The sequence below is a fragment of the Gouania willdenowi genome, chromosome 6 (assembly GCF_900634775.1).
Source record: "Gouania willdenowi chromosome 6, fGouWil2.1, whole genome shotgun sequence".
NCBI lineage: Eukaryota > Metazoa > Chordata > Actinopteri > Blenniiformes > Gobiesocidae > Gouania > Gouania willdenowi.
The window spans coordinates 59,479,685-59,504,153 of NC_041049.1; the positions used below are offsets into that span (position 1 = coordinate 59,479,685).

The following is a 24,469-nucleotide window of genomic DNA, read 5'->3' on the forward strand; positions in this document are numbered from 1 at the left end:
CAGAACATGGCGGTTCACACACATTACCGCATTCCTTACCGTAAAAATGCATGAGTTATTTCATTGTGAGCACAGAAGCTGCAAATCTGTTAAAACATACCTTAATGTTGATCATCACATGACTCAAAAACAATTACAGTAAAGATACAGCAAGCCAGTGTCACGTTACTAAACAGGGTGTGATGGTGGTGGCTGGTTCACAGAATTTATTGCAGTGCACACCAAACATCAATAAACAACGTGTTCTGAGCAGATGCCTTTAAATCGTTTCTACCTCATTGCGTTTGTCTTATAGTTTCTAGTGGCAGGAGACGTTCCTAGAGGAACAAATGAAGCACTACGTTACATGAGGACTATTAGTGATTACAAGGCAGCTGCATCAGAAACACTGATTTGATCAAATTCATGCAACAAACACACACTAAAGCTCCACGTTTTACCTTCACTCACGCTATTTTTCGCTTATGTATCACTCAAGGAAGAAAACCTTTTTTGCAAGCAGACGTCTCCCTGAAGAGGTACTGTCCATGAAAAATATGGCCTTTTTGTAGTTATGTTAACACAGATCAATGACCCAAAAATCCACAATAGTCTCACAGAAACAGTATACAGGTATATACAGTACATAAAACACATCAGAGGGACACAATGTCATTTTGTTTCCAATATAGTTTCAGTGCAATCAGTGAAAAACCCCATAATATGGTCAACTGCAGTAGCTTTTGGCTCATGTTGTTCAAGTAGGTTGATGAGGTTTGTGTGCTTATGTAAGATGTGTGATAAGAGACGTGAGGATTGTTCTGCAATGATATTAATTAATTCCTTTACATTGGCTAAATTGACTTGTATGATGTTATATATGTGATAATGCTTGTGTGCAACCTGCACTGATGAGTGTGCTTGTGTGAGCAGATGCACCACAGCGTTGTGTTTTAGGAGTAACCTCGCTCTGCGTAGATCTTTCCCGTCGGCTGCTGAACGTATTCTTCCGTCTTTTCCCAGTCCTGCACCCAGCCCCCGTTGAGCTGTGCCGTGGCCCCGTAGCTCTTGGCGGGCCCCGCCATTGCACCGTAGCTCTGTGTGATGTCACCCGTCTCTTCGGCAAGCTCGTCTTCATTTATGAATCCACATTTCTCATCGCTGGTTTCTTCAGGGTCGGCCCATGGCTGTTTCTCCCCAGAAGCGAAGATCCCGTAAAACACCACTCCCCCATAATGCACCAGTGCAGCAATGAGGAACACATACTGCCACTCCTCCCGGGTCTGCAAATGGTAAAAAAAAAAGTTAAAGACAGGTTTTGGTCTATGGTGGAAGGGCCTCAAATAACTTAACTACCAGTATTAAGCTACCACTGCTGAAAACCTGACACGGTTCCTGTTACCTTCTGAACAACCCTCTCTACATACTAGAGGAATAATATGTGGATTCATTGAATCATAGAAATACAAAAGATCTCCATTAAATTCCTTTTTTGGCTCGAGTACCCCCCTTTCACTTACTTTTGAATCCAAGTCCCCCCTTATGTCTGACTACTACAGTTTGCTTCGATTTTTGTGAAAAAAACAACTATAGATCATAATGATGGAATAAATGAGTAATAACACATTTTCACGAGAAATAAGTAAATAAGTGGAATGAAACAGTATTTAGTTCCTCCTAAATAGATTTATTTCTTTAGTTTTCATCATTTCCGGTCATCTCCCTCCTGATGTGGAACCAAGACTGCTCCTTGTAGTTTCACTTCATGTTCTAATTAAGATTATTTATAGCATCATTTTGTGTGTTTTTGGTGTCATTTTGTGTATTTTGTTATTGTTTGTCTGTTCTTTTTATTATTCAGTATATTCTTTATTTACATAACCCCGTTCTCTGAGTAGTATGAGTGAGATGTCTTACTATGGGATATACGCTGCCGCGTCATTACTCAGAAGCCCATTCTCATTACGCCAGTCCTGATTGGCTGGTGAAATGTATTCATCCAGAGTGGGCGGATGATACTACGCCATTCAAATAAGCACACCTCTTCTCACTCGCCTTGCAAGACGGGTTGTCGGGTGAGACATCTCACTCCTATTACTCAGAAAATCGGGGTTATGTAAATAACCTATAGTTCTCTTTCATAACAATTGTTTTGATGTCTCACTATGGGATATGGTAGCTCCCCTATTGTAGATAAGCTTATCACACATACATCAGTCCGCAGGGCAAGCACTGTTCTGATCAGGACAGGAGAACCGCCAGTGCCACGCAGGTGGAAGACCAAGCCCTACGTCTGTGACAGCAGGTCCCTGCTCAATGGGAGTTGCCAGGGGCGGGTGCACAGCGGCCGGTAAATCGCCAATGCCTGCCTGGAAAGGCATTGGCTGGCTCCGCCAAGGCTAACGGAAGGAAGGCAAAGAGCAATAGAGCAGCACGTGCGGCCAATCGTGCGCTAGTGCTTTTAATCCGAGGGGAACACCCGTGTTGTAAAGGGAATAAAACAGTGTGCACTGCACGTTTTCTTCCGCGGCAAACACGGGTCCACAACTGTTCCACAATCTCCGAGTGCAGCATCCACTTCCCGTAAATTGGTGCCCCCTGGACAGCAGGTCTGCGCCTGTGTTCAGGGTTCCCGGGAGGGATCGCCCTCAGCGAGAGGAAGCGACCACAGCTCCACAAGATCAATCTGCGCGCCAGCAGGCGCAACCGACGAGAACACAATCTGCCTTGGCGGTTGATGAATGCTATTGTGGTTGTGTCACACCAGGACTGGCTTTGCTGCGCGGGAAGAGTGACGAAAATGTCGTCTTTGTCATCCCCACGATCCAGGTCCAGGACGTATTCCTCTAGTAGAGGAATGGTGGCAAGGTCGAGCTGGGAGCCCCAGCTGGAACCGAGCCTCACTGTGGGCTCCACACAGGTCCCCGTTTTCATCTCCGTCACAACGGCGGGGCCATTGGGAGGAAGATACGGGTCCTTACCAGCCATTTACGAAGGATCTTCACCGTAAAACCAGCACAGTGGAGACAGGAGCGGGGGGCGTCGAGGGCCCGTCGGCTTGTTGACCTCCTGGTGTGTAGGGCCTTGTTCTCCATCTTCTGTCTGTGCTGGCGTGCAGGCAGAAGGAAGTTGGCAGCTAGCTTGGCATGTGGTGGGTAGCCGCTAAGAGAACCAACAGGTGGCGCCTGGCAATCGTGGTGGGGTGGGGAGGGCGGTGTTGTACCCGCATCGTTAACTGGAGTGTTAAGTCCTGGGCTCGACAGCCGTGGTGTGGCATCAAGGAAGTGGTGAGCTGAGCCGAAAACAGGTGTGTTAGCAGTCAGCGTTCGACGGCCGTGGTGAGGCGTTGAAGCAGTGCTGTACCGAGCGTGGAGAGCAAGGAAGCACTGGTCGACTTGGTGTGGTTGAAAGCAAAAAGCATCCAACAGCAGCGTCCGGCGACGGAATCCAAAAGATTGTCCACCTGTGCACGGTTAAGCTGCTGCAGACGTGAGATAGCTCAGAGTGAGAAGAGGTTTTTGAATGGCGTAGTATCATCCGTCCACTCTACTTACAGTAAGTGGGACTACCTGCCGTGGATGAATACATTTCAAAAGCCGATCAGGATTGGTGTAATGAAATTGGGCTTTTGAGGAATGACGTGGAGGCGTACAGTATATCCCATAGTGAGACATTGAAATGAATGTTATGAAAGAGAACCCCATATTTTTTATGTTTGCATTTGTTAATTTTCCACTCTCTCTTTCTAGTACCCCCTGTAGTGCCATCGCGTACACATACCAACATTTGAGAAACACTGTATTACTGCATCCCTTATTATTCATACATCATCGGTATGATGTATGAATGAAAGAAAAATTATGCCTAGAACAAAAAATACTTTATTAAGGTTTAGATGGTGTTATTGCCCCAGCTAGTAATCCCAACCTTCTCTAAGCATCGCTTATAAATCTTATTGGAGGTCCAATCCTTAATTTAGGTTTTGCTCAGCTAACTTTGGGGCCACAAACTTCTACACCAAGGACAGATACAGTATATACTATCCTTGTATGCAACTCCTCCAAAAAGCTTAATTTTGTGCCCAAACCTTTTCCACAAGATTCTATCAGTGTGGATGATTTGCAGCAGTAAGTTAGTTAAATATCAGCTCTAAACAATTCTCTATTCACAGAAAGTTTTAAAAAGGCATTGGAAATTACTTTATTTTTCGTCATTGCTCCCACGATAAGGGGGCACACCATCCCTGACAATGTGCCCACACCATTGGAGATGCCCATCAAGATGCTGGCGTAACGAGGAGCAATGTCCAGATGGTTCACGTTAAACCCTGAAGTGAAAAAGAAGGTTAGAACTTTGTTCCCTTTTAAAATGAAACTTAACAAATACAACTGAAACTCACCTGATATTGCAAAGCCACTGAAACCTACTGCCAGAATTAAAAAAGAGATGGCCACACCTTTACTGTGGGAGTAACCAACCACTAATAGGAGCGTGGCCTCCATACCAAACCCTGAAAACAAAAAGGAGCCCTGAACACGGAGAGATCACTAACATAGGGAAAAGACATTTGGACACCTTACCTCCACAGTTCATGATTTTGCGAACCGTTGTAGTCGACATTATGTTGTGGGTCCGCAGGTAGTCTGCTAACTGACCACCCAAAGGCACGATGATGGTCATGACCAGGTGAGGGAGCGCAGAGACAATTCCAACCTGAAAAGTCGTGAGAACGAATAGACGTCATCACAACAAAACTGACGTTATTGGTCTTCCACCATCATCCGTCTTCATTCAATCTCTGACTCAGTGTTGTCATGTAAACAGCAATTCACCAGAGTAATAGCAGCATCTGATCCTACAGCTGGATTACATCTGTCAGAGAACAGTGACTTATGTTTTATAACCTCAGTGCAGAGAAACAAAGGGTCTAACATTAATCTGGGTCTATTCTTGGAAAACACATTGAGTAATGCAAAAATATTAAAGAATCCTCAGTTGTGCTCTTTTATTATGATTAAAAAATGTTTTATGAGTGAAAAAATTTATTTGATCTTGAAAATATGCTTTTTTCATCTTTGGTAAAGCATGGAACTGGTGGTAAAGAAAAGTAGATTAGAAGATGAGGCAGGGAACTTTTATCACAGTATGGACACAAAACTGTAATGGTTTGATGGGATTCCCACATTATCAACATTCATGTCAGCATTTAGAATGAGATTAATCTGAGCATTAAAACAGGAAATAACAATGGTTGTTATTTTAGATTTTCTTCTGTCATTGTGTGTATTTTTGTTCATGTTTTGTAGCTTTCTGTTTTTCTGTTTTTTAATTATTATTATTATTATTATTATTATTATTATTATTATTATTATCATCTTGTTATTTTATTTAGTTCTGCACATATTAGTCTAAATACTGTTTATATTTATGTTTATATTTATTTATTTATTTTTTTTTCTAGTTGATTGTTATTGTTTAATGTTTACACTATTAGAGAGAGCACAGTTCACCAAGTCAAATTCCTCGTGTGTATAACAAACATTACTTGGTCAATAAAGTTGTTTCTGATTCTGATTCTGATTCTTTCATTTTGTGTGTTTTCTGGCCCCCAAGTCACCAGTTGTCCACGTCTGGTCTACTTACTAGTCTGAAAGTTTATACCATAGTTCGTAGATTTTGCAAACACAAATCAGCCCTTACATGACCACCTTCTATATAGAGTGTAGGTTTAACCTTAACAACACACACCTGTTCCGATATGAACTCCATCAACGACTCACAAAAGTCATACCAACTTGTAAACATTAGTAATGCTCCATCAGTTGAGAAAAGAGGATTCTACTCTATCACACGACAACATTTACAGGTTCTGTAAACACTTCCAAATCCAGGGCACCAAATGTTTTTCTTTAAATCTGTCCACATCCCAATAATTCTTTAATTAATTAAGTAATAACTTACTTGTTACTTGTACTGTTGAAGCTAAGAGCAACTAAAGGGAGTGGGATGTGCTGTCCACACTGTGTTTATACAAACAGAAGGATGATATTAGTAATAATCAGACATCTATTACCAATAGATAAATATTTTGTCTTTTTTTTTTTTAGCAGTTTGATTCAAAGTGCGTCGTAGTCATAAAGAGAGTTTAAACGCTTTTTGTTTTTAAAAAGATGTAAATACAACCACATGTTATTTAATATTATCTTTTGGATCTAAAATCTTATCATATCAATAATTTGAAAACTGAGAATAATGGGTTTCCTAGATTATTCTGTCAGCACTTCCACCAAACAGATCAATAACTAGTTGAGATGATCAGGTTAGATTTGATTTATTGTTTCACCTCGATATACACTACTGGTCACTTTATTAGGTACACCTAATCAATTGCTTATTAAGACAAATATGTAATCACATGGTCACAACTCTATGTATGTAGGCATGTAGACGTGTTGAAGTTCAAACCAAGCATCAGAATGGGTAAGAAAGGGGTTTTTTTAGTGACTTTTAACATGGAATGGTTGTTGGTGTCAAATGATCAACAACCACCTCTAGTGTTTACAGAGAATGGTCAGAAAAAGAGAAAATATGCAGTGAGCAGCCGCTGTGTGGAGGAAAACACCTTGTTGACGTGAGAGGTCAGAGGAGAATGGGACGACGGGTTTGAGATGGTAGAAAGGCAACAATAAATCAAACAACCACTCGTTACAACCAAGGAATGCTGAATATCATTTCTGAACGCACAACCTTGAAGAAGATTAGCTACAGCAGCAGAAAATCACACAGGGTGCACTCCTGTCAGCTAACAACAGGAAACAGAGACTACAATTCACAAAGGCCCACCAAAATTGGTCAACAAAAGATTGGAAAAACGTTGCCTGGTCTGACGAATCTCGATTTCAGCTGCGGCAGCGTCAGAAACAACATGAAAGCATGGATCCATCCTGCCATGTATCAACGGTTTAGGCTGGTGGTGATGGTGGTGGTGTAAAGATTGAGCATTGTTTAAATGCTGTAGCCCACCCGAGTGTTGTTTTCTGTCCCTTTATGACTATACTATCTTCTGATTGCTACTTCCAGCAGGATAACACACCATGCCACAAAGCTCATATCATCTCAAACTGGTTTCTTGAACATGCCAATGAGTTGACTGTTATCCAATGGCCTCCACAGTCAGCAGATCTCAATTCAATAGAGTACCTTTAGGATGTGGTGGAATGGGAGATTCATGTCATAGATCTGCAGCAAATGTGTGATGCTTTCATTTCAATATGGACCAACATTTCTGAGCAATGTTTCCAACACCTTGTTCAAAGTCTGACACAAAGTATTAAAGGGGTAACCTCGCATGCAAGATGGATTCTCCTGGTGTTCACAAACACCAGAATCCATCTTGTAATGTTGCCAAACTGATGTGGTTCGAACCAATCATGAGGGAGTATTGTGGTTTAGAGCTGGATATCCGGGCGTGAAGAATGCAGAAGCGCCGAAGCAAAACTGGTGCATACGCAGTTGTGGGGAAAGAACTAACTGCGCTACCGCTATTAGCATAGCTCCGAATCAAAATAGAAAGTTGACGCAGGAGAATGGTTAACTTGCCATAACTCGCATACTCGTGTTGCAAAAACGACAAAAGTCACTCAACAACATAATGACCGCAGCATTACTATCACAAAAGAAAGTTTTCACCTGCGGAGTCTTGTTGTTGTTGTAGCAGCGTCTCTGCGGCGCATGCCAACAATGACATCCTCATTTGTTACCCTGTGATTGGCTAAAACATATCATGGTGGACAGGCGCTTCACCCAATCAGCTTTAGGCATTCTGTTCATGTCCCTCCCTGGTTCCGAAAGGATTCGCCTGACACAGATCCAGATCGTCATAAGGTGGAAACTCCTCCTCCTGACAATCCTTACTCCACCTACCCTGTAAGGATGTGAGCTCCTCCCTCTCAGACTGCCTCAAAGGTAAAACAAACATAGCGAGGGCAGGTTAATATCACGTTTAATATCTTTACGTCAAGTATAGATAATCCAGTATATAGATAAACCAAAGAGCGCTTACAATTAGTTTCACTTTTAGTAGCCGTTATACCGCCTCGTATCGCATTTATGGGATGATCAGATGTGTTTGTGACCCAATGATGGAGCAGCATTTGTGTTTACGCCCTCTCATTCATATGCATACAGGCCAAAAAAACAAAAGCAGCCTGTTTTTAGGAGTGGTCTGAAAGTTAATTTTCAGAGGCTAAAACTCCAGAAAGCGAGTTTGGGAAAATAAACCACAAATATTATGTTGTTGGGGTTCTTAGAACAAATGGAGATGGGTGAAAAATAGCATAATAAAGGACGTTCAAGGCAGTTCTACTACTACTATCAAGGTGTACCTAATAAAGAGGCAGGACAGGTCAAATATAGATTTGTTTACCTTGCTGATCTCAAAGCCAAACACTTCTTCAAAGTACGCAGGTTGGCTGATGAGGAGCAGATAAAAGGTCCAGCTTCTGCAGAAGTTGGCCACGATGATTGCATAGACAGGCATGGAGGAGAAGAACTTCCTCCAGGGGGTTTTGTATTTCTGTGATGTGATAATCACAGTTAGCCCCCATTAACAAGTCTGGTCTGAAGAATCCCATCACTCACCTCCATGGCCCCCATCAGCTGGGCGCTCTCTCCGATGCTCTCCTCGATGTAACGACGCTCTTCCTCTGTGATGGTTGGATGTTCTGCTGGGCTTTCGTATGACACCAGAATCCAGAACATGTACCAAAAAATCCCCACGCATCCTGTGGGAATCACAGCAACCAGTCACTCCCTGCAAACTGAAACCATTTCATCCAAATTATGCCAGAATCTACATTTAGAAGATGTATTTATTTTTGTTTTTTTTTTTTAATCAATACATCAATGAGGTTCGATTTGATTTCAGGTTTAAAATCCTAAATTACTCCTTGAGCTGAAGAAATTAAAAAACAGATTAACATTAACATCTAATAAGTTGCTATTGTAAAGGAATAGTCCTGGAGACGGGCCGCAAATATTTTTATCACTTTTATTTGGCTTGGTTTCAGTTCAAAATGCAGCTTTTAAATTTCCCCAAACTGACAGAAAATCCCCGTCATAAGAGCCGCTTGATTTGATGTAAGAACTATAACTTAAAGCGTATAATGTTGATATAGAAGAAAGAAAAGTAAAGCAAACAGCTGGGTTTCCATTACAGATTTTCACCAAAATTTCGACAAAGTATAATTGCGCTTTGAACGTGTTTCCATTAAATGTTGTTTCGGAGCCTGATTACCAACTTCCTTGCAGAAAGATGGGCGCTCCAAACCTCCTTAGAACTCTCTGTATTCCTTTGTTGTTTCATGTCAAATGTAGCGCTAATCATTTTAAAGTATAATGCAGTAAATGTCTGGGTCTCCTCTTCTGCTTACACGTACGCCATGTTTCCTCAGAGTGAAGTGGTCATCGATCCGCCACCTCACATTATGTGAAGTGTATTTGCGGATTAAGTGTTTCCATAGCGCGTTTGCGACACATTTCAATATTGAAACGTCTAAAATTCCTCCTCATGAAAGCATAAAAACCTTTTAGCAATATTTGTATATATATATATTATTTCACTCCACACTTTGTGGTGGTAAGCTACTATTGTAGCCACAGCTGCCCTGGGGCAGACTGATGAAAGCGAGTCTGCCGTAGTGCGCCATCGGTCCCCCCAACCACCACCAACACTCACTCACACACATTCATACTAGGCAATGTGGGTGAAGTGCCTTGCCCAAGGACACAATGACAGATACCACTGGAGCAACTGTCCCACACTGTGGCACCTGGAATTCTCAGTGGTCTCCCATCCAACTGCTAACCAGGCCCAGACCCTGTTCCGAGATCTAACGAGATTGGGCAATAACAGGCTGGTATGGCCACATGATGTCTTTACCCAGCTAAACATGTTCAAACCTACTAATTCCACACAAACACTGGCACCCTCATTGCTTCATGTCTGCAAATAAGCCATATTTATTGTTCTACAGCGTGTATTCTTTACTTTATTTGAGCTGCTGTCTGTCAGTCAGCTCTACATCAGAGCTGTGAATTCAACTGGAACCTCTGTGAGATCACTGAAGAATAGAATTTGCTTCTCTGATGATCTCTAGACTTCAGTTTCCTGTTTTAAGAAGGAAAAAGAAAATGCACTTCCTGGGGAAATTTCACCCTATCCCCAATTTCCACTGGATATGTACCGCTGCATCACGACGGCGGCGGCAATACGTTTCCATTCAAGTCAATGTGTCGATTCTCACCTCCAGCATATGCTGTGTGTCACAAATATGTAACGGGTCCAACAGTCCGACGTCCTCCAACACATCATTGATTTTTGCCGCATGCCGGAACAATGATGCATATCTTCAGCAAAGATAAGCTCGTTATTAGACAAATAATAAAATATCTGATTTATTTTCAAATTAAATTACTCCGTGTTCAAGGTGGATTGTATTTCCCTCCATTTTCTGACCCTCTTGATCCTTCTCAGGGTGGTGGGGTCTGCCGGGGGGCTGATTGTGACTTTTTATAGAGACAACAACTGTATCGCATGATTATGCATAAATTGGTGACATCTCCTGTTGGGCGAAGCCTCAACAGTTCGCATCACAAACAGAGGCGGTGGGGATTGACCGACAGCGGAGACGTTACTGAGTAGATACACATCCAGTAGAAATCCGGCGTTAGTCTGAAAGGTGAGACAAAGCGATGGCAGGGTGAGAGCATCTATTCAAAACTGTAAAAAAACCACAAGTATCAGGAAGGCCCAAAACACTCCAAGATGAATATTTAAAGAGGTCACAGAGGAACTCTTAAAGGTCTAATATCATGCTATATTAAGGCCAACTACTGCCACATATGGGTCATATTTTACATTTTGCAAAATAAAATACTAATTTATTAAGTAATATGACTTGTTTTCTTTCAACTTGGAAGTTGAGACGCACGGTTTCTCTGGAGCGCCGCCTCTCCCCGTGTGAGTGCCTCCCATTTCATGACGTAGCCCTCGAGCCCCGGCAGCATGGGCAACAGGCATGCCCACTAAACTTGGTAAACAGTTCCAGAGAATGTATTTCAATTCAATTCAATTCAACTTTATTTGTATAGCGCAATTTACAACAAAGTCATCTCAATGCACTTATCAAAATATAAAATTCATAATAAGAAAGAGAAAACCCAACAAGATCCACATGAACAAGCATTTAGCGACAGTGGGAAGAAACAACTCCCTTTAACAGGAAGAAATCTCCAGCAGAACCAGGTTCAGAGGTGGCAGCCATCTGCGTCAACTGGTTGGGGTTAGTGGACAGAAGGACCAACAGAACAGGATGGAGAGATAGAACACCAGAGTGTCTCAGGCTAGTTGAGCCGTGCACCACAGATCAGGAACTGCCATCATCAGCAGTTCTTGCCATCATGTCTTCAAATATAAAGACAAAGAAGTGAGTATGGCTAACATTTCACTGGAGGTTTATTTTACTTACGGCTGTGGCCTCTCCATCAGTGGGTTTTATTGAGGAAATCGCTCCGATTTGAAGACGTAATTTACTGAACAATCCACTTTGGAACTGGTCAAGGTTCACCAAGTATTCTTCTGTAAAGTGACGGTCACAGACTAACGGATGCTGAATGGTGTGTCACGTGCTCCCAGAGATAAATTCCAACCACTTGTGGCTCGTAGACGCTTCTTTAGGAAGTTTGAACAAATTCCGAGGATTTCCGCAGTCAAACACGCAATTTGGGTTACCAGACATTATCTTTTAGTACAAAAACAAATACCGTTTCTTTTCCCTGTGCAGACTGGAAAGAAAGGACAATAACCATCCAAACAGATGTTCTTCGGCTGCTTGCATGCCTCTAGCACCAGAGAGAATGGGCGTGTATGTTCACTGTGGAGGCGTGGCACCAGCGGAAGGCACTTCCTGGAGGGGGTGGTTCAGAAATCTAGAATTTGAACTGCTCGGTTTTTCAGAAGAAGGCAGAGAAGCAGCTCAGAGAGCAGGATTATTGAGGATTCGTCAGAGATGTAGGAAGGAATCGCAATAATACTTTGGGGTGTGTTCTTGATAACAAGGTAATAGCTCAAAAAAGGACATTTAAAGCCCCAGGCTTTGCTTGACTCAAGTCAGTGTTTATCATTTAACTATATGAAAGAAAAAATGTAAAATTGCATCCATGGGAGAATTCCAGAGATAAAAACAAAACAAAGAACAACAAGAACTGCTTCATATTTGCTTAAAAAACCAAAAAAATTCCAAAAACTTGGGAAAACTTCCATCTCCTCAAGGTTCTTTTAGTAGTAGTTGTGTATTTATCTCAACAATTTATCTCAGGCTTAAAACCAATGCAGCATTTCTGTTTGACATCAAAACAAGAATTTCTGGTAAAACCTCCAATGCAACTGAATTATAAGAAATTTGCAAAAGTTTGTTAAACGTATAGGCTTAATCTAGTACACAGAGATGGAGAGGACTTTTTAACAGTGGATTCACCCAAAACAATATGTTGTCAGTCAATCCCATTGTTTCTTACCATAAACATAGAAGACTGAAGACCATCCTGTGTACTGGACTAGGATCCCAGCCAAGGGCATTGCAATTACTGCACCAGCGTAGGATCCTGCACAGCACAAAATGTTTGATGACTCAGCAGAATCTGATGTTACACAAAAATACTTGCAAAATTGTAACATAGAGATTAAAATAACCTGAGTGGGACACCTGCATGATGGTCATTTTAATTTAGTCAAGTATTACAAATATAATGGATCACTAGATTCACTAATGCAAAAGATATGAAGAAATAGATTCTGAAGTCTAAAATCAACAAACACTATGAAAGATGTTAACTTAAACAGAAACTAGTGAACCTGGTTCTAATGGTGCTTTACAAGTTTATTTATTTATTGTTTTTGTTTATCTGACAGGGACAATGTACATTAATAAACATTCAGTAAATGTACCAGAGTTAGCCTAATGGCTATTTATTATCTGCTATAAACCTGCTAAAGACAGACTTCTAGCAAGTAAAGTCTTACGTACGGTGACGAGACGTCCCGATTTAACCGGGACAGTCCTGGTTTTCAGAGTTACGTCCCGTGTCCCGGTGGATTTCCCCTAAAACATTGATTTGTCCTGGTTTTTCACAGTTCAGTCCAGTTTGTCCTGTTTATTAATAAATATACATTGGTTGCTGATGATGTAAAAGACCCTGAAAGCAGCAGCGTGTTTTGCTTAAAAACGTGATCTCTGTGGACTGAGAGCATTGACAATATGTCATGATGGGATTTTATTTTGTAGGGTGGGCAGGAACTCTTGGCCTCCCTCCCGGCAGCTTTCTCCTGCTGGGCACCAGCTGATGGTGACTGGTCAGCAGCTGCAATTGATGAACTAACTGCTCTGTGTATAAAAGGGGAAGCCAGTGCTGGGACATACTACGTTATCACTTGTTTCATGCTAGTAATGCCTGACTCTACAACAAGTGTTCTTTGAATTTAGTATTCCAGTGTTTTTTCTCTGCATTTGGATATTCTTCTTGTTTACCCTCGATCTGTGTTCTTGGTTTTGCCTTTTTGTTTTTGAATACCTCTGCCTCCCTGACCACCTGTGTGCCCAATCCCTGCTTGCCTGACCATGCCTAGAAGAACAATAATCATTGGTCTAATGCACCTGAGCTCCGCCTCCGTCCATGCATTTGGGACTGTAACTACACTTTTACGTGACACAATATTAATGTTTTGCTTCCTGTCCTGCTTTCTCCTTAACATTTTTTTTGATTATTCAAAACAATATTATGTCAAATTAAAATGTTTTTTTTTTTCATTTGCTGATGGCCACTTTAAATTTGTTTTAGCCGTTGCAATAATACATTTCATCCAAAAGGAAGAAGAGTGAAATGTGATTTGTGATCTTTTTTCATTACAAATAAAAGCACATGCAAATAGTTTGTTGAAAATTTGTCATCTTCTTTGGTTAAATTACTGTATCAGTGTCATGTACTGAGATTGTATACGCACACTACCAGAAAATGAATTTTTGCACAAATTTTTTTTTCTCATTTTTGTTTTCAAAGCAAACTGACACGTTTTATTTGTTTATTGGATTAGGTTAGGATTAGGGTTATAATCTCAGTACGGAGGTAAACTCAGTATGTGACACCGGTTTTCAGTTTTAAAAATCTGGTCACACTATTCTTACACCCTGAACATTAGCCTTGTGCTATTATGGGCCTGTGTTATCTTATCACTGTGTGTGTAAATGCTGTATGTGTTATGTTGTGTGTAAATGTTGTATGTGTTATGTTGTGTAAATGCTGCATGTGTTATGATGTGTGTAAATGCTGCATGTGTTATGTTGTGTGTAAATGCGGTATGTGTTATGATGTGTGTAAATGCTGTATGTGTTATGTTGTGTGTAAATGCGGTATGTGTTATGTTGTGTGTAAATGCTGTATGTGTTATGATGTGTGTAAATGTTGTACCACAGAAAGAGATGGTTGCCAGGCGACTTCTTTCCAGCGGTGGAGCCCATTTACTCCAGATCCCATGACACGCTGGATAAGTCACTCCCTGAATAGTGACAGAGGATACATGGATCACTGGACTATTTGATAATATCACAGTTTAACAACTGAGAGAATAGCTAAAGCAGCTAGCCACTTAGCTTAAACCAGTTCAGTTTCCTTTGCAAAACTTGTAGACATGTAAAGAATGCAGTTTATACCATTTATAATGTAGCCACTTCATGTTACCTGAAAAGATACATATACGGCATGCTAATTTCAAGGCTACGTACATTATATGCTAACAATGACCATACATTCTTGGATATTGCTGCTAGCACGTCCTCTTGTTGCTTCTTATTTTGCATTATGATTGAACAGAAAATGGACTTTATATTCATACATAGTACTGGGTAAAGTGATTTATCACAATCTCATGATACACAAAGAATAATATAGCTTCATTAAAACGTAGTGAACACGCGTGTCAGAGAACATCTGGACCCAAACAATACGCTGATGTAGCTCAGAAAGAGCTGGAGTTTAACCTTCGCTAGCCAACGATGATGTGAACTAGATTAATTAACACTCCTACATTTTATTGACTGAACATTGAATCCAATCTACTCACTTCCTTCAGCTGAGCCTAGTTTATCGTGGTCTTTCTACTCATTCTTAGTTTGTTAGCTTATATGACCTTCATGGGTCAACTTAGGTCCTCTTCTGCGCATGCGAGTCACTTCAGGGACGCATTCCCTTCATACACCAAACTGATTAAAAACACATTTAATGTGCAATATTATTATTGTTTAATATGTAATATAGTTACAATCACACGCAAAAATTGTGCATTACGACTTGCAGTGTGAATGTAGTGACAGTGTACTACAATGTGTAGCCCAAGATGTAAAGTATTTAATGGTATTTAGACCACCACTGTACAGCGGAGTTTTGTGAGCCATAAGAAATCCCAGTGCTGTTGTTGCTCTATATCAGCACTTTTTGACTGTTTGTTGTCCAATCAGTTCACTTGAACTAAAAGGCTGTTTTTTTTTAAATTACTATTCAAAACAATTTTATGTTAACTTAAAATGTTGCTTTTTTTTTTGTTTTACTGATGGCTAAATTGGTTCAGCCGTTGCAATAATACATTTCATCCAAAATGATGAAAAAAAGAAATGTAATTTGTGACCTTTTTTCATTACAAATAAAAGCATATCATATAGTTTCTTTTGAAAATCTAGTCAGCCCAACCTTAAATAGCCCATATGAGTTGATGTGTATTTGTGTGACCTAAACATCAGCATCCAGTTCCCATTATGTACGAATCAATGGTTTATTGTACATAAAATGTATCCTGTCAACGTCACGTCTTATTTGTTGAAGGCTTGCAGGACAAATTACAGTTAATAACAGAGACTGACATGCATTGCTGCTGACCTCTAATAAGGACTAATGACTCAGGTGTGACTACCCACTGCACCAGGAAAACCCTGAACTGCTCCTATTAAATCTTCATTACACACTAAGTGGAACACAATCAACTATTGATAGACACAAATTGCCTGGGCTTGCAGTGAGAGACACCCTGAAATGCTAATGTTTAATTTGCTGTAATATGGTGTGGTGCTGAACAGCTTCTATTGAAACGAACAACAAAAGAGAACGACCTTCATTCTGAGAATAGCTTCTCTCTGAAATCACAAGTGGAGCTCATCTCTATTGAATGAAGCTATTTGAAACCAAAACATACCGTATAAACAGTTTTTCAAGGTTGTTTACTCATTGTCTTTACATCCATTCATTATCAGCTCCATTTATACCACTGAATCAAATAATAAGCAGCAGTTCCCGTGTTGGCGAAAACAATGTTGAATCTGAAATGTCAAAGCCATTTTATCCAGGTTGAGTTTAGTCATAAACATCATAATGAGGAGATGTTGATTCATCCATACGACAAAATGTGATAGAAAAAAAAAAGACAAACATCCAACAGTACCTCCACCAACCCTTGTAATATCCTCACAAAGATGACACAGCCGTAATGTGTTCGGGCAGCAGACGGAATAAACATGTTGAGGATGGATGTCAGCACGATGGCGGCACCAAAAACTCTACAATAAATAAACACGCATTTGTGTTAGCGATAAAAACAAAACAAAGCATCAGCTTCATCACAGAGGATCATCATCATCATCATCAATTAGAGGCTCAAACTCAGCCGTCAAAGATGTTTTATGTAAGAATTAAGACTCACAATGATGACTTTAGACTAAATTGGATGTGAAATACACACACAAACATAGAAAACAGAGGGATGTGATATTTGTCGTTCAGCCGACATTGAGGTTTTTAAAGATTGAAATCTTTTTACGACCCAAAATGAAGGGTTCTCAACTCACGGGTCTAGACCCAAAAGTGAGTCATTGACCAGACTTGTGTGTTGCAGGTAATTATCCTGGCAGAGTGAAAGAAGAAAAAAACCCATGCACTTTTAATTTGAAGGGCAAGAATTGAGACTTCCAACAGTAGATTAAGGAGACGTTTTTCAATAACAGTGTAGTGTGTAGCAAATGTAGCAATTTCATTTATATCCTGGAAAATTACTAATCTTTCTGAATTGCACTTTTTGTTGAATTTTGAATTTGTGACTTCAAACTATTGCTTAAGATTCTAGTCCCTGTGTCACCGTTTTTCATGTCAATATTACAGACACTAAACAGAATTTAACATTATTATGTCCATCTTAACATAGAATTGGCACTCAAGCAGAGTTTATACATGTGAACTCTGCATCCTTCATCCAATGGTTAAAACACTTCAAGTCTGTCTTTAAAGGGTACCTGTCATGAATTTTATTTGCAAGCCTCATCAAAAGATAATATAATACAGGAGGTTTAGTCAGGTTATTTTATTTCAGTCCATGCCAGGAGGAGATAAACCGGCTGGTCAGTGAGAGATGGTTACCATCAGGGTCCAGAGGAACCATTTAGTCTGAACTCATAGATGCTAGTTCTGTTTCCTCGCTGACTGAAACCAGCTGTAAAAGGACTATAAAATAAAAATAACAGCTCGTTCTTTTTTATTTTGAACACTTAATCATCCATTAGCATTAGGAGACTTAAAGGTCCAGTATTATCCTATTTTTCACCCATCTCCATTTGTTCTAAGAACCCCAACAACATAATATTTGAGGTTTATTTTCCCAAACTCGCCTGTTTTCTGAAGTTTTAGCCTCTGAAAAGTCACTTTCAGACTAGAGCGCTCCTTAAAACAGGCTGATTCTTGGGCCTTCGTGCACATGCGTGACTGGGCGTGAACAGGGTGTGTGTTTATCACAGGAGCAGTAAATCATTAACTTCTTCCTTCTCCTCTTCTGACCACAGAAATAATCCATTTAAGACGATAGTTCATTATTTTGTCCAATTGCTGCATCACATTGGGTCACAAACACGTCAGATCATCCCATAAAGGTGATACAAGGTGGTATAACGGCTACTAAAAGTGAAACTGACTGTGAGAGCTCTTCGGTTTATCTATATACTGGAGGTAAAGCTATTAATTGTAATATCAACCTGCTGTTATGTTTGTTTTACCTGTGAGGTAATTTGAGAGGGAGGAGTTCACATTCTCACATTCTTATAGGGTAGGAGGAGCCAGGATTGTCAGGAGGAGGAGTTTCTGCGTTATGACTTCACAAGAGTAAAATCCAACTGGCCTGTTTTGAGCTGACTTTTTACAAAATGTGAAATAACAAGGGGAGGGAGGAAACTAAACTTTTTCAACTTTGACCCTCTGAATGAGGCTGAAGGGATGTATATCACTGTAACAAAACTATTATAAAGTTAATTTTTCAAAATACTGCCCCTTTAAAATGTTTTTTTTTTTTTTTTTTTTACAAATCCTGCCCTAAGCTCCTTTAAAGCATCCATAGTTAAAATGTGGTTTTCTAACATAGAAGATCTTCATATATAGTATATTTAATATTAATAACGATGACTTGGTTGTGCAGGTCATTAATGTCACTCGACAGTTGCTGTAGGAACGTTTCATGCATACATGGTTTTGGCTGGTGGTTGTTCGTATCTTTCAAACATAAAGGATTAGTCATGGTCGTCCCCTGGGAGCTCATTAACATGAACAGACACGCCCGCCGGACATCAGCCATGCAAACCTCCCCATTTACCCCCTCCTTTCCCAGAGACCAGTAACTATCATTACATTGTGTTCCTTACCTGTTTGCAGCCAGTCTGGAGGAGATGTAACCTCCTGGTATTTGTGTTACTATGTAACCCCAGAAGAAGGAGCCGTGGATCATCCCCACAGTTTCTGGGTCCCAGTTGAATTGAGCTTTCTTAGAAACACACAAACACACACATTTGATGTCATTGCACTGTAACAATAATAACTGTCATAAATCTACATGATCTGTTTTATTTCATATGAATTATATTATCAGAATCCAATTGAACTGCTGAGTGAAGCAGTTCTTATAACCATAGCATTATACCCTGAGCCTTTTGTGCTGAGTTTGCATGTTCTCCCCAAAATCCAATCAGGTTTTAGGTTCAATTGAGTTTATACACTAAAGAAAAAAAAGTATATATATATATATATATATATATAATATATATAGATAGATAGATAGATAGATAGATAGATAGATAGATAGATAATAGTTGGAGTAAATAAAAGGGCAGAAGATTTTTCCAAATATGTATTTATATCTTTCCAACATTTGTAACTGAGGATTAGCCAAAACCAGAAATGATCTCAATAATTACAAAATAAATTAATTTGCACTATTGAAATTCCATCTTAAACATCAGCCTTTTAAACTGTAAGAAATGTAAGAATATGAACAAAAGAAAAACATGAACATATTTATTGAAATATAAATGAAAAACACAGCAGGAGAAAAATATCAGTCCTTTTAAAAACTCTACAAAATAAAAGTAATTGTTTGCAAAAAAACAATGAAAGTAAACCTATATTATAGTGTATTTGAGTAGAGATATTGAGGTTTATGACAGCAGGCCTGATTATTCCCTCTTTCTAATGTTCAGGCCTTTGTAAACTGTGTTCAGACTAAAACTCAGATTTAATCTTCCATCACCAACTGGGACAGTAGACTAACAATTATGTTTGATATTATGAATTATTATCATGTGTTAGCCCTTATATAAATAATAAGATTAGAATAATAACGTTTAAAAGGCACATCCGTGAGAGACAATGTAAATATTTCCTCTTGAAGTGAGTTAAAATGGTCATATGATAAGTACAAAGGAGATGTATGACATTAAGCAGCAACACATTTAGAAAAAGAAAATGTAAATAAAAAGAGCAACATAAATATGTGTGCATTAATTGTAATTATTTTTGCATTAATAACTGAACACTAAATGCATCATTTTTTTTTATTTATTCATATTTTTCTAAAGAGTAAAAACACAAGTTTGATGGTTGGTTTGACACAGGTCGTGTGAATAAATGAAGACACGTGGTGCACGCGCACCTCTTTGATGATGATCTTTCCGTTCTGATGGATTGTGTGGTTGTTGACCATGCTGACGATAGCCACGCCCAGATTACAGCGGATACCAAAGGAGATGCAGAACCCGAGGCCGCTGAGCACCGCGATGATGTATCTGCGCGGGAGTCCGAAGCACGTGCAGTCGCACAGGGGCGCGTGCGCGTTGCGCTGCTCGTCGATCCGCGGTCTGCCGTCCTCCGTCAGCTCCAGGGCTTCCCCGGGGCCCCCGGGGGCCCCAGCCCCGCTCTGCTTCTTCTCCATCCGCCTGAAAACGCACAGCACCATCCACACCTTATATATATATATATATATATTTTTTTTTTTATATATATTATATATTTTATATATAGTATACACAGTGATTTATTTCATACAGGGCTCCATCCACTTATTATGTCGCACATATATTTATGGAACACAATCTATTTTTAATCACGTGGCAAAATTCATTCATTCATTCATTTATTAACTTAATTGCATAACATTTTGTGCTGCGGTGCCACACACAGGCAATAACATTTATACACTCATTCATTTATATATTTATACATTCATTCATTCATTCATTCATCTATACATGTACAATATACATTCATTCAAAAATGCAACAATTCTAACCACCCATCACATGTTAATACATTGTGGGGGGAAAAGCTACACTGACCCAATGTGCTGCAAAATGTGCACATTTATCCTTAAGGTGGCGTTATGGAATAAATAAATCACCTTATTTATATGCACATCATGGATTCTGAAATCCTGCAAAAATAGAATTTTTCGATCTTTGATCGTAAAAAAAAAAAAAAAATGCTGAAAATACAACGAGCTTCACCGCATTGCAGCACATCGAGCCTCATTGTTCATTAACACACTGTATGTTTCCATTTTTGGGCCTTTTTTCACCTCAACATTTGTGTAAAAAATAGGATTGTTTGTCCCACATTTTGGATGATTTTTGATCTGATGTGGTGTGAATATTACATATAAAGGCCTCTTACTGGGCCCAAAGGAGCAAAAACCAAACCATTTATTCTTCACATTTTTCAGTCATTTTTTTTGTTTTTTGTTTTTTTTGTTCTGCAGCTGGAATCACAGAAAATGTAATATACAAATGATACCGCACACTTTTTACACATTATAGTTTATAAAACAATAATTTAAGGCTAAAGGAGAGTTTTTCATCTACTGAACCTGGTTATTTTCTGTGGTTTTATTAACAAACGTTTGACACAACATTAAAAATGACTGAATGAGGATCGACATGAAGTCCATCTAAAGTGGCATTAATACAGATGGATTCTTAAGGTAATAGATATCCCCCGACCTGGTGTCACGACTCTCTCTGTTTCATTAATTATTAATAAATAGCCATAGCTGATGGGGGGGGGGGGGGGGGGGATTCCTCCTGGGAAATATCACACATTTAAATATTCTGCTTCACCACATGATAGAACAGATCTCACCCTTTAATTGGGCTGTAATATCATCGGTTTCCTGTGTTTTTAGTGTAGTGTTGATGTAATAATAATAATAATCATAATTAAAAAAAAAAAAAAAAAAAAAAGGTGAATGTACCTGTAAATGGCTCCCAGGGCCTTCCCTGCGAGCTGCTTCAGCCCCTCTTTAGAGGTGAGGGGCGCCTTTTTCATTCCTGGCTCCATATCCAAATAATCTGTGAAATAACTCTACACTAGAAATAGAAATGCAGCAGTAACGAACATAATGAAGTGATAATAATCCAAAATGTGCGTCTTTTCTCTCCTTTCTTTTAAAAGGAAAACGCCCCGATGTCCAGAACAAGAGGATCCATAAAATGGAGCTGGTTTGAAAAAGCGCAGAGAGTCAGAGAAGCAGAGCGGCTTCCACAGTGGGTTCATAGCAGGACCAGTGCCCCCATCATAGCCCCCAGTACCATCCTATCCTATACCGTCCTATCATACCATCAATACCATCAGAAGATGGGAGGATGGATGGGTGGATGCTGCTGGAGCTCCGGTGCGTCTCTGAGGCGGAGATCTCCGGTGTGCGCTCAGAGGCGCGCGCGCATCCTCCACCTGTGCCCCCCCCCCCCCCCCCCCCCCCAACTCCCTCTCAAACTCCCTCCCACCCACCCGTTACATAACATCATTATTCCATTTTCAATCTGTCTGATATGATCTAAAGCAGTGGTTCCCCAACAGAGCACATAATATATATAATATAATATATAATATACATAGAAACCTCTATAACAATTTCAAGACATTAAGGATACAAATGACTCAAACTGTTGGTCTGTATTAATTCATTAAAACTCCAAAGTATAGGCTACATGTTTTCACATTTGTTTATGCACAAAAGAATCAAATCTTTTCTTGTAATTCATTTAATTTCACTATATTTATCCAACAGAGTGGATAAATACTGTATACTCATCTAGCCTCTAAAAAGAATAGCCCTAATTAAGCATAAAAATAAAATAAAATGTTTTTTTATACTGTTTTAAAATATGTGATTTTTTTAAAGACTGATAATCACTCTTTTTCACCAGCTACATAATTGAAGCCTTTGGTTAAATGTAGTTGTGATGGTGGGGGGAGTGGTGTGTGTGTGTGTGTGTGTGGGGGGGGGGGGGGGGGGGTGGAACCAGACAGAAAAAGTTTTGGGAACCATCTGACAAAGGACAAAAGGACAGTCATCAGAGGGGCCTATGTCACTATACTGGCTTGATTACACAACATAATAAGCACATTATATTCTACAACTTCACATCTCACCCTCACTGTAAAACAATCTATTCTCCCCACCCTTTCTATTTCCTACCTTGAGTCGCTCCTCCCTGCTCCCTTTCCCCTCCCCCTCCCTCTCCACTTAGGTGTAACACTGCTCTCCCTTTTTATATCCTCCCTCTAATAAAAAAATTCTTACCCTTCCTTAGGGAGGGCTGGTGATGGTCACAATTAAGCAATAAAGTAAATCAATTTATTGTATTGCAATAACAAAACATGCATTGCTGTCTCATAATGATTGCACTTCTTGTAGTGTTGACCTTTTGACAGCATGTGCAGACAAGAAAAAAAAATAAATAAATCAGAGGGGGCCTATGTAAACAACATGAAAAGATAACATGCATATTGTAAAATCATATTATTTGAAAAAAAGGCTAAGAAGAGATTAGTTAATAAAAAAAAGTTTATAAGATATAAATATTAATGGATAAACAAAAGCAGTTACATTAAAATAAATAATTGCACACTGTGAGCATGATTTATTAAAAGACATCTAATACCTGTTTAAAATGAGACGGGCAAAAAAGTTCTGTTTCCTCCCTCCTCTGGGCGCCGGAATCCACCAACCAACGCCGTCCCGACACGTCATCCACGACAAACAGCAGCTTGGCCACCCCGCCAGCGCCCACAGCCGCTACTGAGCACTGGCCCTGGCGTTTCCCTGAGCCAGAAAAGCACCACGGCGGCACGCAGCGCTTAGCCTTAGCACCGAACCGCCGATGGTAAAAACAAGCGCGTCCCTCCCGCCGGCGACGGTCCCTGTAGGCTGGCGTCGCAGGATCTTCGATGCTGTTCACGCCTTGGTCTCATCCCGGTGTTAAGGCGTCTGTGAAGCTGGTGAGCGCTAAGTTCGTCTGGCCCAGGTTGCGCAGAGACGTCAAAGGATGGGCCGCTGCCTGCGTGCCTTGTCAGCGGGCTAAGGTCCACCAACACGTCAGGGCTCCGCTGGAGCCTTTTCTGGTGCCGGAAAGGCGTTTTGACCACGTGCACGTGGATTTGGTCGGTCCTTTTGCCCCCTTCTCGTGGCTGCACGCATTCCTGAATATGGTGGATAGAACCACTCGGTGGCCGGAGGTGGTGCCCCTGGAATCTACGTCGACGGACGTGGTGGGCCGGGCCTTCATCTCTGCTTGGGTCTCGCGGTTCGGCACACCTGCGGATTTGACTTCGGACAGGGGGGCCCAATTCACATCGGGGCGTGGGACGCCATGGCTGTGGCCTGGGGGTGCGGCTCCATCGCACTACAGCCTACAACCCCCAGGCGAATATGGCCTCTGTGAGCGTTTCCATTGCTCCCTCAAGGCCGCTCTTCGGGCCAGCCTCACGGATGGGGGCTGGGTTGACCGTTTGCCGTGGGTCATGTTGGGCCTGCGCTCTGCTCCCAAAGAGGATCTTCAGTCTTCTGTCGCTGAACTGGTGTATGGGCAGCCTCTGAGGGTCCCGGGGGATTTCCTGCCTGCTGCCTCGGCTCCGGCGGTCCCGATGGCCCTCGTCTGCCCATTGAGGGGGCCGCAGGGGCGCTGGCTCCGGTTCCTGTGCACCACTGTTTGCCTCGTTTCCGAGTGCCGAGGGATCTCCTGTCATCGAGATTTGTGTTTTCTCCTCCGGCGTGGTGGCCACCGCTCCCCGCTCCAACCTCCAT

General features: G+C 40.7%; 1 protein-coding gene across 1 annotated transcript; it reads right to left on the minus strand.

Moving 5' to 3' along the window:
• Positions 1-47: 47 nt before the first annotated feature.
• On the minus strand, positions 48-22,096 carry slc17a6a (solute carrier family 17 member 6a). Its single transcript, XM_028449604.1, has 12 exons — positions 21,635-22,096; positions 20,042-20,324; positions 18,759-18,877; positions 16,523-16,637; positions 14,503-14,590; positions 12,556-12,642; positions 8,620-8,762; positions 8,405-8,554; positions 4,560-4,692; positions 4,379-4,489; positions 4,179-4,306; positions 48-1,262 (listed from the first exon to the last, which is right to left on the minus strand). The coding sequence occupies exons 1-12, from the start codon at positions 21,718-21,720 to the stop codon at positions 933-935; spliced, it is 1,773 nt and encodes a 590-aa protein (XP_028305405.1). The 5' UTR covers positions 21,721-22,096; the 3' UTR covers positions 48-932.
• Between the last annotated feature and the right edge of the window lie 2,373 nt (positions 22,097-24,469).

Coding starts and splice junctions, on each gene's coding strand:
- slc17a6a (XM_028449604.1), bottom strand. CDS start 21,720: ATGGAGCCAGGAATGAAAAAGGCGCCCCTCACCTCTAAAGAGGGGCTG. Junction 18,878..20,041: donor GAAAGATCATCATCAAAGAG/GTGCGCGTGCAC, acceptor TGTGTTTCTAAG/AAAGCTCAATTCAACTGGGA. Junction 16,638..18,758: donor TCCAGACTGGCTGCAAACAG/GTAAGGAACACA, acceptor TATTTATTGTAG/AGTTTTTGGTGCCGCCATCG.